General features: G+C 44.2%; 1 protein-coding gene across 2 annotated transcripts in view; it reads right to left on the bottom strand.

The window, feature by feature from the left end:
• Window positions 1-370: 370 nt before the first annotated feature.
• EHHADH (enoyl-CoA hydratase and 3-hydroxyacyl CoA dehydrogenase) overlaps window positions 371-13,592 on the bottom strand; it is a 33,839-nt gene continuing 20,617 nt past the window's right edge. For both annotated transcript variants that reach the window (XM_044673211.1, XM_044673210.1), the window contains 4 exons: window positions 12,801-12,912; window positions 11,881-11,985; window positions 4,083-4,424; window positions 371-2,394 (listed from right to left, as the gene is read on the bottom strand). In XM_044673211.1, coding sequence (XP_044529146.1) covers window positions 1,133-2,394; window positions 4,083-4,424; window positions 11,881-11,985; window positions 12,801-12,912 — 1,821 coding nt within the window. In that variant the 3' untranslated portion in view covers window positions 371-1,132. The remainder of the gene's footprint in view (window positions 2,395-4,082; window positions 4,425-11,880; window positions 11,986-12,800; window positions 12,913-13,592) is intronic.

The following is a 13,592-nucleotide window of genomic DNA, read 5'->3' as shown; positions in this document are numbered from 1 at the left end:
CCTCTCCCATTCTTGAGAAGCAATTTGATATAGATTATACAGGTGCAATTATGCAAAACATTTTCACATTAGCCATGTTGCAAAAGAAAATGCAGGCCAAAAGAAGAAAAAAAGTATGCCTCAATCTATATTCTGATTCCATAAGTTCCTTTTTGAGAGGTGAATAGAAATTTTCATCATAAGTTCTTAGGAACTGTCTTGGATCATTGTATTGCAGAGAATAGCTAAGTCAATCATCAAACAATATTGTTACTGTATAAAATGTTCTCCTAGTTGTACTCATTTCACTTTGCATCAGTTCATTTAAGTCTTCCCAAACTTTTCTGAAACCATCCCCTTCATCATTTCTTAGAGCACAACAGTATTCCATCACCTTCATATACCGCAACTTGTTTAGGCATTCCCCCATTGATGGACATTCTCTCAATTTCCAATTCTCTGAGTGGCAAGGATTTTGATGGTGAGGACTTTTTTGTTATGTATCTTTAGAAGCTTTGGTTGCAGCGTTGCAGATACAGAGGATGCTTCTTAGGATGATAGCTGTTGAGGCTAGATTGGAAGCACAGCCCTTAGTCTGGAAGGTGCTAGCTTGGCCAGGATTTTAGGTTTACCTGCCCATCAGTGGCATCTGGTGTTGCTGTTGGTAAAAAAAGACAACTCCTCTGTGATGGTTTCTCTTTCAAGAATGACTGCAAGGTCAGAGGCTGCAAGTAGAGTCAATGGGGTGAGAGACACTGTTTCCAAAACTTTTGAATTAAGGGTCTTGGGCCATCTCCATTGAGGTCTGAGAGGAGGAGGGGGTCAAGTGGTCCTGATGATCTGACTTGTTTGGCACATGCCACTTTCTATCTCTCCCTCAGAGTTCCATGTTACTTTAGCTAGGTAGGGAACTTCCCTATTATTAATTATATAATTTAGAATTTAGAAGGATTGGGAGGAAAGATAAAAGTACATTTTGGACATGTTGAATTTGAGATGCCAATGGGACATTTAATTTGAAATGCCTATTGGCCAACAGATTGTGCTTTGCCAGCCTGTTAAAAGCCTTTGATTGAGTTTCTATTTAGTTTAACTACGTCTGCCTGAGGTGGGTGCGTGAAAGTCTCCACCTGAAGAACGTAGGTGAGTGAAGTCACAGTCTACTAGTCTGAGGACCCCCCAAGCTCTGCCATTCCCGAAGGGGAGGATTTCCCTGGGCGGCCAATTTCTTCAGAAGATTACAAGGCTCCAACTTGGGGATGTCCAAATTCTTCCGGTAATATTTCTGTAACTTCTCTACTACTGTGGGGAGTCCCACTGTGGAGGCATAGAACATGGGCCCTCCTTTATGCCTGGGCCATCCATAACCATTATTGTAGATGACATCGATGTGCTCAGGGCCAGCAGCCATGCCATCTGCTAAGAGCCGAAAGCCTTCGTTGATGAGAGAATACACACAGCGCTCGAGGATCTCCTCCGGCTCTATGACCCGAGGCTCAATCTGGTGTCTCTGCCTGTACTCGGATAGGAATTTGGAAATCCAGGGATCAGACTTGGGAATCTGGCCCATTGGTTTGTCGTACTGATACCAGCCTTTGCCAGTCTTCTGGCCAAATCTTCCATGTTCACACAGAATATCAGGAATTGGGCAATACCGTTGGCTGCCACGTTGGCGCAGAGGCGTTCCTGGGGGCAATGTAGGCCCTATGAGGCCTTGGCTCTTTCGGGATTTCCAACCCACGTCCAGCCCAGCCAGATCCGACACTCGAAAAGGACCCATTCTGTAACCAAACTCTTCCAGAACTTGATCGATTTCCTCTGGCCGACCGCCATCTTCCACTAAGAAATAAACCTGTTCTCTGAAAGAAGCCAGCATTCGATTGCCAACAAATCCAAAGCAGTTTCCAACAACGACACCAACCTTTTCGATGGTTTTCGCCAGACTCATGATGGTGGCGATGGTAGCAGGGGAGGAATAACGACTAGGGATGACCTCTAACAAGTTCATCACGTGAGCTGGGGAGAAGAAATGGGTGCCGATGACCTGCTGCGGGTGCCGCGTGGCCAAAGCTATCTCATCGATGTCCAGGCCCGACGTATTGCTGCAGAGAAAGGCCGAAGGCTTGCATTGGGCCGACAGCCTGCTGAAGACCTGCTTCTTCAGCTCCATTTCCTCATATACGGCCTCGATCACCAAATCCACACCGGCCACCTCGTCCAGGGAAGTAGTAAATCGGATCCTTGGCGGGGTCCACTCTTGGCCGCTCTGCTTCCGCTTGAAGGCTTCTTTCTCTACGAGGGTGAAGATCACTTTTCTGGCCTGGTCCAGCTGCTTCTCATCCTGCTCCATGGCAATAACGGGGATGTCCGCTCTGACCAGAGAGACGGCAATGCCTCTTCCCATCGTTCCCAAACCTAGAGACAAAAGAAGAGATGGGACTGCGTGAGAAACAGCAAAGCGGCTCACCAAGGAGAAGGCCGCTGTCAACCCTGAACAAGCGCACACAAATGTTCCCTTTTGGAAAGAGAGAGAACCCGGCTATTAAATTATTCTTAATAATTGCATTCATGACTAAATTGGGAGCTCTTTCCCTCTGGGATCCCAAGCACTAACATTTTCTTCACTCTCTACACTGATGAAATCAGGTGTGAATGAAAAAAGCTTATTATAACCCTACAGGCAGCTACACGGAGTGGGTAGAGAGCTGGGCTCAGAGTCCAGAAGTTCTGGGTTTGAGTCCTGCTTCTGACATCATATGACTGATGTGGCCACTATGGTTTGAACAAACGGGTTGGAGATGCCCTCTTGTTCCACTCGCCACCTTTGTGATTACTGTAATATAGAAAATGGCAGCGTGGAATTCCTGTGAAATACAGGGTAAAGCCTCGCCCAGAATTCCAGGGGACCAGAATCCTGTTCTCTGACTACCATTCCCCTGCAGGTGCTATCTCTCCCACGTAAATCCCTGGTGAGAAGGAACTGCTTCATTTTTGTAGTAATAGCTCGAGTCTTCGCAAAGTTATCTGGAATCGACTACATATTTCATCAATGTATTTTTTCATTCATTCATTTAGCCTGGAGACATGCCTTCACTGGGTCCACAAGAGCTTTGGGCAGCTCTTTCAGCCCTCGGAGACTTCTCTGTAGGTCTCTTGCAGCCTCAGCCGCTCAAACACATAATGATTCCTCCCCATTACAGCTGTCTTTGGATAAAGGCCCTCCAGACCCATGTAGCATCCAGGAGACCTAGACTGGTCCCAGCCACTTGTAGTGAGGGCTAGGCAACGGGGGTTAAGTGACTTGCCCAAGGTCACACAGCTAGAAAGTGTCTGAGGCCAGATTTGAACCCTGTTTCTAGGCCTGGATCTCCATCCACCGAGCCACCCAGTTGCCCCCTTGAAGTATTTATTGGCTGACTGACTGGCTCAAATAAGATGGAAAGGCATGGAGAGAAGACAGCTGCTTTGAGGAAGACGTGGCATTTTAGTGAAGCAGCATCTGTCAGCCATGAGACATGGCGGTCAAAACAATGGAAGTGATCTTCTTGGAATACAGACATGGCGGTCCGTGCTGTGCCCTTGTCTGATATCTTTGTGGTGTTCAGTCTGGGGTGCTACAGGAAGGACATGGAGAAGCCCTATCAGCACCCAGAAGAGGCCAGAGAGGAAGGAGAAGGGCCTGGAGTCCAAGTTAGTGGTGGGTCACTTGAAGAACTCGGGGAAGGTTAAGGCTGAGGAAAAGTCTAAGGGGAAGCTTGAGGGTCGTCTTCAAGTATCTGAAAGGCCAACATGCAGAAGGGAGCTTAGTCTTGTTCTATTTGGTCCCAGAGGACAGGACCAGGAGCCACAGGGGAAGCCTGCCAAGAGGCCAACCGGGGTCCCGTCTACCTCCCTGATTCTGCTTTTCTGATTCCACAAATGAGCAGAGACTTACAGAGATGTCAAGGTCTCTAACGTCTCCTGAACCATAGAGGGAGGAAGGCTGTGTTTGTGGGAGGGGGCCTGAACCCCTCCGAGTCACAGATCCTGACCAGATTGGGCCTAAGCAAGTGCCCTCTCCTGCTCTGGTGGGGAAAACCGCGCGGACCCTCGGGACGTCTTACCCACGACGGCTGCAGACGAGACCGGCCGAGCAGAGGAGGTCTTCCATGACGCCCCGGAGGGAGCTGACCATTTCCTCACCGATCTCTCAGCGAAGAAGGCGTAAAGTAAGGCTTTACACTGTCCTGAACTCAGAAGGTACATGAAGAGCTCTTTCTCCTTCTTGCATCCTTCTGGGTAGGGGTACCGGACGGCAGCCTGGACAGCTTGGACACAGGCCTCCCGAGAAATACAGCCCGGGTACTTCTTCCTCGTCCGCAACAGGGCTTCCTGGAAAACCTTGTCCATATCGGGCAGATCCGGAACCTGCCTCGTCATGAGCCTCCGGGAACCGATGGGCCGACCTCAAAGAAAACAGAATCAGATGGAGAACCTCCAAAGGTTATCCGGAGAAGAGAAATGAAGAAGGAAAAAATCCCACACAAACAAGACGCATTTCACAAAGTAATTAATGTTGAGGTTTTAATTATACTCATTAGGACAATTAGTAAGTCCCTAATAATAGCAGCTGTGACACGTTCTCACTTCGTGCCTGTCCTTACTAGCGAGCGTTTTATCAATTGGAAGGAATTTTCCATTCCTTAATTCCGTAATGAAGCCTCACATCCGCCTCCTGGTCCAGCCACATCCAGCCTTCATTCCATACTAGGGAAGACTCAGAATCTGTTCGTGGGATTTTAAAGGAAAAGCGTGCCTGGATTAAGGCACTAAAAAAAATGAAATGGTCAGACTTAAGGTCAGGAAGACTCGGGTTTGGATTCCACCCCTGACACTGTGAGAGTCAATGGAAAAGCTTCGGCTGTGGACTCAGAGGGTCTGCTCGTCATGTCTCTGTCTTCCTCAATGAGCCCTGCTGGCTCTAGACTTAGGAAGCTCTATTCCTATGATCCTATAAAATAAAAAAGAGCACTGGCTGTGGAGTCCAAGGCCTTGAATTCAAATCCTGACTCTTCTACTTCCTACCCATGTAACTTTTATAACCCATGTCAGACTCTTCATGACCTCATTTGGGGTTTTCTTGGCAAAAACATTGGAGGGGTTTGCCATTCCCTTCTCCAGCTCATTTAACAGAGGAAGAAACTAAGGTAAGCAGGGTTAAGTGTCACACAGCTAGTAAGTGTCTTAGACTGGATTTATTTATTTGTTTGTTTATTTTTTTTTTTTTAACTCTCACCTTCCGTCTTAGAATCAATACTGAGTATTGGTTCTAAAGCAGAAGAATGGTCAGGGCTAGGCAATGGGGGTCAAGTGACTTGCCCAGGGTCACACAGCTGGGAAGTGTCTGAGGCCACATTTGAACCCAGGATCTCTTGTCTCTGGGCTTGGCTCTCAATCCACTGAACCACCCAGCTGCCCCCTAAGACTGGATTTAAATTTAAGGAAATGAGTCTTCCTGACTCCAAGACCTAATTTCTATCCACTGTGCCACCTAACTGCCCCTGGGTCACCTTGGGCTAGTCATTTTCTCTGGGCCTCAGTTTCCTCATCTGTAAAATGAGGCAGTTGTGCTAGATTTCCTTTGAAGTCCCTTCCAGCTCCAGAAATCTGAACCTTAGAGCATTCTCTTATCCTAAGAGCACCAGATTTTCCCAGAGAGAATTCTTCAATATCTGGGCGCCCTCCAGTGGCCCAGCTGTGAAATATTGAAAAGGAACAAAGAAAACCTTGGTAATGCGAGGCTAGAGTCCATTTTCCTCTTCCTCTTGAGAGAATCCTTCTGAGCTAGAAGGAATGTATAGAGGCACAGAGGATAATCCACAGCAGACAAGTGGCAGCCAGGTGGCACAGTGCTGGACCTGAATTCAAATTCTGCCTTGAACCATTTACTATCTGTATAACCCTGAGAAAGTCACTTAACTTTTCTGTTTGTCTCAGTTTCCTCATCTGTAAAATGGGGATCATAACACTATCTGACTCCATGGATTGCTGTGAGGATAAAAAGAAAGAATATTTGCAAAGTGCTTTGTAAATCTTAAGGCATATTATATATATATATATAATATATATATCTAGCATTTATGTAAATGCTAGATATTATTATTGTTAGTTATTATTATTAACCAGGTTTTAAACTAAAGTCCTCTGATACCCAATCACTTCCCTTTTCTACTCTACCAAATGCCTCTAAATTTGGCCCTGCATCAATTTCTTCTAAGTCTAATCATGTCACTCCCCTTCTAAAGAACCTTCAAGGGCTCCCCATCACCTCTAGGAAAAATTGCACATTCTTCTGTTTGGTGTTTACATTCCTTCACAATCTTACTCCAACAAGAAACCTTTCCCAGGCCTTAAGCTTAAAGCTTTTCTTCTCTAATTTACCCCATCTCTAGTGTCGTCTTCTCCGTTAGACTGTGAGCTCCTCAAGGGCAGAGGCCTTGGTGTGCCTTTCTTCTTGCCCTCTTTGCTTAACACATTGCCTGGCACATAGCAGGCACTTAATAAATCCCATTTGGCCAGCTGACTCCAGCCCACCTTTCTGGGCTTCTTAAATAAGCATCACTCCTCTTTACACAGTCTGCATTCCAGCCAAAGTGACTGAGGATGATGGTCAATCCCCCATCTATGTATGTGTCTTTGACAGCTCGTCTCTCATGCTGCGCATACCTTTTCTCCTTACCTCTCCCTGTTAGAATCTCAGGTTTCCTTCAGAACTCACCTCAAGAAGAGGAAATAGAATACTTAAATAATCCCATTTCAGAAAAGGAAATTGAACAAGCCATCAAGCAACTCCCTAAGAAAAGATCCCCAGAGCCAGATGGATTCACAAGGGAATTCTATCAAACATTTAAAGAACGACTAACCCCAATACTCCACAAACTATTTGACAAAATAAGCAAAGAAGGAGTTTTACCAAATTCCTTTTATGACACAAATAGAGTACTGATTCCTAAGCCAGGAAGACCAAAAACCGAGAAGGAAAACCATAAACCAATCTCCTTAATGAACATAGATGAAAAAATATGAAATAAAATACTAGCTAAAAGGTTACAACAAATCATGAGGATTGTTCACTATGACCCGGTGGGATTTATACCAGGAATGCAAGACTGGTTTAATATTAGGAAAACCATCCACATCATTGATCATTGAACAACCAAACTAATAGAAATCACATGATTATCTCAACAGATGCAGAAAAAGCCTCTGCCAAAATACGACACCCATTCCTTTTGAAAACACTAGAAAGCATAGGAAGAGAAGGGCCTTTCCTAAAAATAATAAACAGTATTTATTTTAGACCATCAGTAAGTATCATCTGCAATGGGGATAAGTTAGAGAGACATTCCCAATAAGATCAGAAGTGAAGCAGGGATGCCCATTATCACCACCACTATCTAATATTGTACTAGAAACGCTAGCTGTAGCAATGAGAGAAGAAAAAGGAAACTGAAAGGATCAAAGTAGGCAATGAGGAAACTAAACTATCGCTCTTTGCAGATGACATGATGGTCTACCTAGAGATCCCGAGAAAATCCACTAAAAAGCTAGCAGAAATAATCAACAACTTTAGCAAAGTTGCAAGGTAGAAGATAATCCCACATAAATCATCAGCATTTCTATATATTTCCAACACAACTGTAGCAAGAGTTAGAAAGAGAAACTATTTTAAATCACTCTAGACAGAACTCACCTCAAGCATTCCCTCCTACATGAGACCTTGATACCCAGCTGTACATCATCCCCTCTAAAAAATTACTCTGTATTTATTATATATATATTTTGCATTAACTGAGCAATTACTCAATCGGGAAATGTTTACTAAGAGCCTACTATGTGCCAGGTACAGAATTAGGTACTGAGGATAGAAATCCAGTAAATCTTATAGTCCCTACACTGAAGGAGCTCATTTGTGTAGGTACATTAGAATGCAGGCTCCCTGAAGGCCGGGATTGTTTCCCTTTTGTCTTTACACCCTAGGCACTAAGCACTGAGACTAAGTGATGAATTCTGGTTTGTTGGTTGCTTTCTTACACCTTAGAAGATGGAAAATCTTTGTTGGGGCAACTAGGTGATGCAGTGGACAGTGTCAGGTCTGGGATCAGGAAGACCTGAATTCAAATCCAGCCTCAAACACTTACTAGCTGTGTAACCTTGAGCAAGTTACTTGATCCTGTTTGCCTCAGTTTTCTCATCTATAAAATGAACAGGAAAAGGAAATGGCAAACCACTCTAGTATCTTTGACAAGAAAACCCCACATGGGGTGACAAAGAATAGAAAATCTTGGGCTTTGTCAAAGAAACCTATGAGGCAAACCATGTTAGATTTCCCCAACGGAGAGCCTGCCATGCTTGTTATCAGGACAATGCTAATTGAGTAGCTAAAAAGGATATTTTTCACCTTCAGCTCATGCTTTGAAGATATATTCCCAATGAAGAGCTGAGTGCCCTTTGGTACTCTTAGGGTAGCCCTGAAAGATCAGAAGGTGTCTTTCTATAGCTCAGGAGCCCCCACCACTGTGCTTGATACCATGATTATGAATTGATTATCAATTTGTTGGTTAGGTGGCACAATTTTGGACTTGGAGTCAGGAAGCCCTGAGTTCAAGTCCTGTTTCAGATACTTAATTAGCCATGTGACCCTGGGCAAGTCATTTAACCTCTGTTTGCTTCAGTTTCCCCATCTGTAAAGTGGAGATAATAATAGCATCTACTTCACAGATAGCTAGGGCAACTAGGAGGAGCATTAGACAGAGTGCCAGCCTTGGAATCAGGACAACCCATCTTCATGAATTCAAATCAGTCCAAACACTTACTAGTTATGTGACCCTGAGCAAGTCACTTAACTCTGTTTTGGTTCCCGTGTCTATAAAATGAGCTGGAGAAGGAAAAGGCAAACCATTCCAATATCTCTGTCAAAAAAAACTCAAACAGAGTCAGGAAGAGCTGGACACAACTGAAATGACAACCAAAAACAACAATAACTTCACAGTATGAAAGAGAATTCTTTATTCTATTATCTATCCTGAGTTAAGACTAACTTAAGTACCCCTACTTAGTACCTCACTAGACTGAAGACAGGATTACCCCCCCCCCACTGCTTTGAATCAACAAAAGATTAAACACCCTACTTAGTACTAGGTGAGAAGCTAGCAAGATACTTAGAGAATTCACATCCTTTGAAATTCAATCAGCCCAGATCTGTGAACCTTTTTGATGAGACCTTAACCTTCAAAAGGTGAAAAATCAATTCTACAGACACTGCCCCCTGGGCAGTGCTAGACAATTTGGAAACTGTGATTGGCCCCTGTGAAAAGGGGAAGGGACAAGAAGTTACCATGAAAAGCAAGCCCCTAAACTCCTTGTCTTTGAGAAGATAGTCTGAAGAGATTGTCTTCTGGAGATATATAGTCTTCGAGGGAGCTTTGCTTGTGACTATGGCTTGGATTGTGGGCTCAGAGCTCGGCTTCTACTTGGTCTCTGACTCTTAGATTACTTCATTGGGTGAGCAAAAGGCTGACTCCTTTCCTAGCTTCCAGAGAGACTAACTTCCACCTTGGAGGAGGCTGCATGGTTACTCACTATCAGCCTTCATGGTTGAGAGTTAATTAATCTCTGCCTGAATTAAGCAGACCTGGAGCAAAACATTTAGGTTGATAGGACAGATAACTTCTCTATCCCCCTCACATTTCTCTCCTTTATTGTTTCCTCTCAATTTGTATATATTTGTAAATAAATTTCTGACTCAAGATATATTTAGTACTGGTGATCACATAATTTCATATAATCATTGTCCAACCATTAATTTTAACCTTTACAACAGAGGTGTTGTAGGACTCAAATGAGATAATATGTGAATGGTACTTTAATAACATTAAAAGACAAATATAAGTGCTACCAATTATTATTATTGTCATCATCATCGTCACCTTCATCATCATCATCATCACCACCATCATTATGGTTGTCATCATCACCATCATCATCATCATTGTTGTCATCAGCATCACCACCATCATCATCATCATTATTCAACCCATCTCCATCATTTTTTTACTCCATCAGTTTTTAGACGGTACTACTTTACTATGTTGGTAGTACTGGTACCAAACAGAAATCTGTGACTCCTATTGGTACATAGAAAGCCCCAGCACATGTAGCAAAGGGATAACATACATCTCCTAGATGTCTTTTTCTGGAGTTTTCAAGATATTCCCAGTAGGTGAGATATACCTTTGTTCCCTGTAGAGCCCTGAAACTGGGACTCCCAATACTGGCACTGCCCTTAGCTCTTGTGGGGATACTACCATGATGCTAATGGGCAGATAGGAAGTCCCCAAACCGCTAGATGATTCAGAATTCCTTAAGTCCAATTCTAGTCAATGTGCACTGAGGTCCAGAGCTTCTCCCCCAGTCAATTCCTTCTTGAGGGTTTCCTCTCCTCTCCACTGGCTCAAATCTCAAGATCTTTTAGATTTTTATGTAATTGATATTCAGCCAATCTGAACCCAGTTCCTATACACAATAATTCCAGTTGATTGAGGAGCTCTCTCCCTTAATCAAAAACTTAGGATGGATTTATTCAATAGAAAAGTGGTTCTATCTAAGGATGGTATGAAGGCTTAGCATCTTAATCCTTTAAAAAAGGTGGGGTGGGGGCAGCTAGGTAGCACAATGGATAGATCACCTGGGCTTAGAGGTGGGAAGGCCTGGGTTCAAATCTGGCCTCAAATACTTCCTAGCTATTACCCTAGGCAAGTCACTTAATCCAGATTGCACAGTTCTTACTGTTCTTCTGTCTTATGTTATAGGAGCTGATATGCTGATGATGGGATGACCCAAGGTCCTCTGATGGTATGAGAACCTGAAGCTGAGTGAACACCAGGTTGTAGTGGTGAACGCCAAGACCGCACAGGAATATTTGTGACTAAACTAATACACCCAGCTCCACTGTAACAGTGTCCCAGGAATAAGTGAGCGAATAAGAGACTGTGGGTTAGATCACGCAGCTTCTTTGACCGCTTATCCTAGCTCCAGAACTGATGGATAACGCTAGTGACTGTGGCTTAACTTTAGTTTGAGTAATCGCTCTTCCCTCAGATACTCAAGGATGCGTTTGATGATCCTTAGAGCAATGATGACATCCTCCTAAGTAAGTTTCAGAATTTAATAACAGCAAACTTAGGGAAGGGAAGCAGGGACTGAAGGAAAGAGGAATAAGGAAAGCTTGGCTAAACTACTGATGATCAGGTACTATCAATTGAAGGTAGTCAGGTTTGAGATTATCAGCTGGAGAGGTCTGTCCCCTCGGTTGCCTGAACCAGATTGTTTGGGGGTATTTATATTGCTTCCTTCTTGATGATGATTGATTATGTAGAGCACAGCTTTACACAGAAGTTGAGGGTGTGGTAGTGATTAGAACTGGATGCAGGTATCCTGGGTGCATTTGGTCCACCCCAATTCCCAACTAACCTCCCACCAAAATCCCTTCTCCCAATTGAGAGAGCTTCTTGTTCAAAATCCGGCTCTTTATAGTCTCCCAGTAACTGCCTCTCCCTTGTTGGCTCATGGCAAGCTTGGTTGGTTCCAAGTTCTAAACTGCTAAGTGTCACTCTTCCTGCTCTCCATTTTGCATTGCAGAAATGATATTACACTTAGCATTGATACTAAGACAGAAGGTAAGGGCTTCAAAAATTAAATTAAATTAAATTAGATTAAAAGGGTGACTGGTTTAATCTACCCAACCCTGCCCGTAAGCCCCAAGACTTGTTTTAGCCTGCCTTCCTGCCTATAAACTGGGCTGAATCCCTTCTGAAATATTTTCAAAGAAATAGCAATAATACTTGAAAGCTCAATCCTTACCGGAAACTTCTTTGGCCAATTTGATGGCTTCCTCAAATGGATCAGAGTTGACGACTTTGTCCAGTATCCCCAGTTTGAGTGCTTCAGGAGCCAGAACGTGTCTCCCTATAATGAAGAAGTATTTGGATGAAAGGGCAGTCAGTGTGATCATCCCACAATCCCAGAATTTCTAAGTTGGAACGAAGCCAACTTGGATGGCAACATGGTAGACTGGATTAGAGCCCTGGGCTCGAAGTCATGAAGCCTGGGCCCTAATGGCAATTGTAGAGCTAGAAAGGGCCTTAGAGGTCACTTGTCCAAACTATTCATTTTTTTAAAACCTTTACTTTTCTGACTCTAGTTTTAGAGAAACCAAGCAGTCCCCACAATGACATAACCATCGAGTAGCCATCCAGCCTTTGCTTAAAGATTTCCGAGTCAGGGGAACCCCCTTCTCCCCAGTTTGGGACAACTCTTAGTCATTAGAATATTTTTCTTGTCACACAACCCAAAAATCTGTTGTTCTGGAACTTCTCCCCACTGCTCCAAGTCTGTCTGCCCTGTGCGGCCAAACAGATCAAGTTTAAGCCCTCTTCACACTTAACAGTCCTTCATCATGCTAGAGATGTTCCCCTCTTATTCACAGCTCCTTCCCATCCTTCAAGGCCCAGCTCAAATGCCACCTCCCCTAGGGAACCTTCCCCATGAGGACTTTATTTGGTCAGAGCACCCCCAAGAAGCAGGCTGGACAAGGGTCATCATGATCCTCATTTTTTAAACCAAGAAAATGAGGACTAGAGACTACTTGGCAAGGGAGGGACAAGAGCAGGACTAGAAAGCCCGGGCTTCAGATTCCTTGCCCAAAGGACTGCCCACTCCTCTCAGCCTCGTCCAATTTTTGGATTGTTTGTGGATATACAATGATTGACAATTGGATTTACCTGAGACGATCAGGTCAAGGGCAGCAGGTACCCCAATGAGCCTGGGGAGAAGCTGGGTCCCTCGTGCACCAGGGATAAGTCCAAGGGTGACCTCTGTGGCGCCGATTCGAGCCTATCAAATATTGAATTATGCCCAGATTTGGTAAGTTGTTCTGATAGCTTTAGCAGTCACATTCACAAAGAATCCCACACAGAATATATTCCAGTTGGGAGGGAACTCGGAAGCCATCCTGAGTCACTTGGAGATGAGAAGAAATCCCTTCAGCCTCTGTTCAGAGACTCCAAGTTAGGGAGGCCCCACGGCTTCTAAGTCCTTCCACTTTGGGACACCTCTCCCTCCTCAGAAGGTTTTCCTGACATCAAACCCCGAATGGTCTCCATCCAACTTCTACTCATGAGTCCTGGTTCTGTCCTATGAGGCCAAGCTGAAGTCCAATTCCTCCACCAAATGACTGACAGTCTTTCCTAACTGAAAATAGCCATCACGCACCCCTTGGGTCTTCTCTTCTGCAGGCTAAACAGGCTCTTCTTCTTCAACCAGTCATCATGGCCTCCAGGCTTCTCACCAGCCTGGTCACTCTCCTCTACCTTTTCAAACTGCTTCATAAACTAGGGCTCCCAGACCTGGAGAGTCTTAGTTCAAAGCCTGAATCTGTCACTTATTGATCAGGTGCCTTTGGGCAATTATGTTTCTGAGCCTCAGTTTCTTTTCTTTCTTTCTTTCTTTCTTTCTTTCTTTCTTTCTTTCTTTCTTTCTTTCTTTCTTTCTTTCTTTCTTTCTTTCTTTCTTTC

Source organism: Gracilinanus agilis, chromosome 4, assembly GCF_016433145.1.
Source record: "Gracilinanus agilis isolate LMUSP501 chromosome 4, AgileGrace, whole genome shotgun sequence".
Classification (NCBI taxonomy): Eukaryota; Metazoa; Chordata; class Mammalia; order Didelphimorphia; family Didelphidae; genus Gracilinanus; species Gracilinanus agilis.
This window is presented reverse-complemented; position numbering and strand designations above follow the sequence as displayed.